Here is a 4,089-nt window from a genome sequence, read left to right as displayed (position 1 = left end):
CTGTGTCAACATCTTGTGGAAGTGACACCGCGGACCTCCCGTTCGTCACAAATGAGGCCCAGAGGGGATGATAGGAGCCAAGCGACGGGGCTCACCGTCACCCTGAGGTTGAAAGGTGGAGCACTGATCCTCTGTTGCTGACCTCGTATACTACCACCTGCCCCTAGAGGGTGTAAGTCAAGCAATTCAACCTCGTCCACATGTTATATAGATCTGCTTTAGAGTCCCTGGAAATGTCAGCCTGTGCAAGACGAATACAGTCCCTTTGCTAATGGACAAGCCACCACCACAGTGTGTATTAGACAGTTTGTGTGCTGTGCAGAAATCCATGAGTCAAATAGCAAAGTTCAAGACAAGTCTAGTCCATCTGTAACAATGTGCAGATGGTCTTCCAAGTGCAGGGGCAGATGATTAGGCCACAGGAGTAGGTTGATTGAGGGCTGGTGCCACTTTTTGGCATCACTCTCCCCTGGGTGACACTGTGGTGGGAAAATAACATGAGTTGCTTGGCCAAGCAGGCATCCCCTTCTTTGGTTTAACATCACCTGCAATTTGAATTCCATTACTTGCCATGTCACCCTTCAAATATAGCTCGGGCCTATTAATTACCAAAGTATGGGTTCAGGGTAAAGGTGAACATGCAATTACAGAATTAAATCAAGCCCCTGTTTAGCTTGTCTGTTCTGACAGAAATAATTTGGGTGAATTATTAAATGTTTGCGCTGCCACTTGGTTGTGTCATTGTCGGCTCAGACATTACAGAGCCGCGAGAACCCAAGCTCTGCTCCCTTCTCTCTCCAACAAAACTATTAATTGTGCTTTTTGAAAAATTAGCCTTGAACAGTACATGTTTATGATAATCAAACAAAGAATTACCCACTGTTACTGCTGAAAGTCTCCAAATGTTTTCTGTGTTCTTTGAACCGCTTAATAAAGGAGGTCAAGCTTAATGGGAACATTATACATTTTTGGTGGTTGTGGTAATCATGCAGAAATTGTTTATTATTTTCTCGGCTTTAGCGCTAGTGAATGAGAGGTTTTAATTAGCTACCTGTTGAGGTCATTTACAGTACTAAAGTGACGTTATTAATTATGCTGTGATTATAAAATAGATCATATCCAAAAATCACACCAAAGCATTTTGCTCTGGCCTCTTTACTGACTTCTTTCAACAGAGCGTATGCAAACTTTTCTTTGGTTACTGTGTAAAAGTTACAGATTTCAGAATGATGTCTGTTCAGAGTTGTACTGAACTATACCAAGTATTTGCATGACCCTCGTCTCTGCTGGTCACTCTCATGTTTTAAATGTGTGTTTCACTTCACTGAAATGAAGTAAAGAAAATGTCTGCTAGCAAGCATTTTAACTAATTGCTTGTAATGAAGCAATTTGCCAGTGGCTGACTGGTTTCAGTGGTTGAGTTCTGGTCTCCATGACAACCAGCTGTCTGTAATTAGTAAATCAAGCCAGGCCGAGGTTTTTTGGGCTGGGTCAGAGTGACTCCAAAAGAAGTCAAGAGTGGCAAGTGTTTCTGTAATTTCCTTGCCATGAACTTCATGCTGATATAACTGCAGGGATGTATGTGCCTCTGGTGGTTTTCCTCAGGTGTTTTAAACTTGAATGTTTCCTGTGGTTTAAAAAAAAAAAAGTGCTCAGTGCTATGTTCCTATTGGGTTACAGTGTTTGTTGTCTCTTCCAGCGCCACTGTGCTCCGCTCGGTGTCAGCTGGAGGTGTGTATTGTGCTAAAACAGCGAGAGGTATGTTGTGTGCTTTGATTGATGTAACTGCTTTCTTATAATTACCAATTAGCAGGTGTATTTGACATTTCACAACAATGAAACCGCAAGCAGAGGATAAATGCAGAATGCTAATACTTCTGCTTTTTGTTCTGCTGTAGCCCGTGCTGCTGCCTTGGGTCTGGATTATCCTGGAGTCCATGGAGCCCCTGATTTTTCTGCACCAGCTCACCATGTGATGCACCCTGGCACAATGCTGTCAAGGCCTCAGCTTTACATAAGCAATGATCCTAAATGGGATGAGACTGAATCTAACATGGCCTCCTACAGACAAAATCAGCCAGGAGTGAGATCCTCAGATGATGGAGCACAAAAACAAGGTCACACCAGGACTTCTGAGTCTACATTTCTACTGAGCCATAGCACTTACAACCCAGTTCAAAGTGAATACACCATTAACCAACTGCTCAGTTTTCCCAGAACACAGTCAGTCAGTGACCACAAGTCCAATTTTGAGGAGGTCAAGCATGCAGCCCCATCCACATGGGTTGAGGCCCCAAGCCAGTCTGACCTTGTGAATTGGGATCTTCAAGGTCACAGCAAGCCGCTCTCATTTATCCACAGTAAGCATGACCCTGTTGTTGATGAGTCTGTCCCAAATAGACATGGCATGTCCCTGAGTGGACTCCCTCTGCCCCAAAGCAGGGGTCACAGCACATACCAGAGGGGTCTAACTGAATTTGGCCTGGGAAGAGAAGTTCCCGTCCTTGCTTCATCTCGTTTCCACAACAAAGGCCACATCAGAGCAATGACCGGCCAAAGTCCTGTGTTTTCTGGACGGGAAAGGATTAGGCTCCCTGACCATCTTGCTCAGTCCCTGCACAGAAACCTCAATGTCAAACCGTTTGCTCAAGGTAACCCTGTCCTCAGACGTCTGACGAGAACCAAAATCAGATAGAATAAGTCGTTGAACTGAGTGGTCTGACATCGAGCTCAACTGTCCTGTCGAACAGTGTCCTTGTGAGGAGTTATTAAAGTTAACAGGCGAGCGTTTTGTGAAGGAAGACAACATGATTTCTGGTCTGGTTTTCTCTACCTTCTACTGAACCCAGCAATGTCCAACTTATCTGTGTACAAGTGTCTGCGTTGTTGTTGTTGTTGAGCTTTTAAACAAGACGCATCACACATGCCTCATTGAATATAAAACTTTCAAATGGTTATTATTCTCAGTGTTTCAGTTTCTTTTTCCCCCCCACCTCACCATAAGTGTCTCACTGAGGTCTTTGTGTTACCAGAGTGCCATCTATTGGTTCTAATGGGTAGATATCCTTTTGGCTCACTGTGCTCTACACAGGTGCTGCATAACAGAAGGTCAGCCTTTGACAAATCCCATAATCTGTTTACAATCTGTTGTATGAGAGTAACACTACTGGTTATGTTAATTTCTCCAAATAGCCTTGGTCTTTTAGTGACAGCATGTTTCACTGGCAGTCTGGCATTTTTAATCGAGATAATGAGGTGTTAAAATGCAGCTTCGGTTTTTGAATTTGGGTAACAGTCAGCAAATATTAAACATTATTTTTCCCAAGACAAGCAGGATCCAAAAGCGAGATTAATTGAAGAAAAGCATCGCACGGCAACAACTGGCTTTGATTCCTCACTGATTTTGAGTTTGAGTGTGTGAGGTGGTAGGCGGGTAAGGTTATCCACCGATCGACCCACAAATCAATCAGTCAGGAGCCAGAAAGTGAGTCGGTTATGAGCATTCATGCAGAATGTGAATAAGGAAATGAGTGACAGAACAAAGTGAAGCAATCAGTTGTTCATGGGGAATGGGAAGAAAGCAGTCAAAAGTGGCCATACATCGAACATCACACGGGATGTCAGGTTGTGCAGGAAAAGGGGCCGCCAGCAGCAGCAGCAGCAGCAGCAGCAGCAGCAGGGAGTGAGTCTTAAGCCCATCTGGAGGCCACACATGGTGATGTCATGCTAAATTCAAAACATAGAATATATATGTTGCATAAATTATGTTGATCTCAGAGAGCCACATGAACCACAAAGTGAATGGAAAAAAGGCATTCATCAAGGCTTTTATCCAGTTTTAACTGTCAGGATTGTTACACGCACACACATTTGCTACGATACACCGCAGTTGTTTCCCCTCTTTACCCTCGATCAATGACTTAATGACCCCCTGTATAGTTTGAAAAAGTACAGGAAACTGAGAGAAGGTAGGAAAATCAACCGCGCATAAACATCAGGGCTATAGCAGCCTAAGATGAACCTGGACTACCTGCTGGCAGCTTGCTGGGTTGATGTCACAACATGCAAGATGGGAGGTTTATTAATCTA

General features: G+C 43.8%; 1 protein-coding gene across 1 annotated transcript; it reads left to right on the top strand.

Moving 5' to 3' along the window:
• The first annotated feature begins 1,460 nt into the window (after window positions 1-1,460).
• On the top strand, window positions 1,461-2,957 carry LOC139613229 (uncharacterized). The gene is made up of 3 exons (XM_071469689.1): window positions 1,461-1,605; window positions 1,700-1,758; window positions 1,899-2,957. The coding sequence occupies exons 1-3, from the start codon at window positions 1,577-1,579 to the stop codon at window positions 2,693-2,695; spliced, it is 885 nt and encodes a 294-aa protein (XP_071325790.1). The 5' UTR covers window positions 1,461-1,576; the 3' UTR covers window positions 2,696-2,957.
• The last annotated feature ends 1,132 nt before the right edge of the window (window positions 2,958-4,089 follow it).

The sequence above is a fragment of the Trachinotus anak genome, unplaced genomic scaffold, assembly GCF_046630095.1.
Source record: "Trachinotus anak isolate AG129_WGS33_773 ecotype Australia unplaced genomic scaffold, CSIRO_AGI_Tana_v1 ptg000032l, whole genome shotgun sequence".
NCBI lineage: Eukaryota > Metazoa > Chordata > Actinopteri > Carangiformes > Carangidae > Trachinotus > Trachinotus anak.
This window is presented reverse-complemented; position numbering and strand designations above follow the sequence as displayed.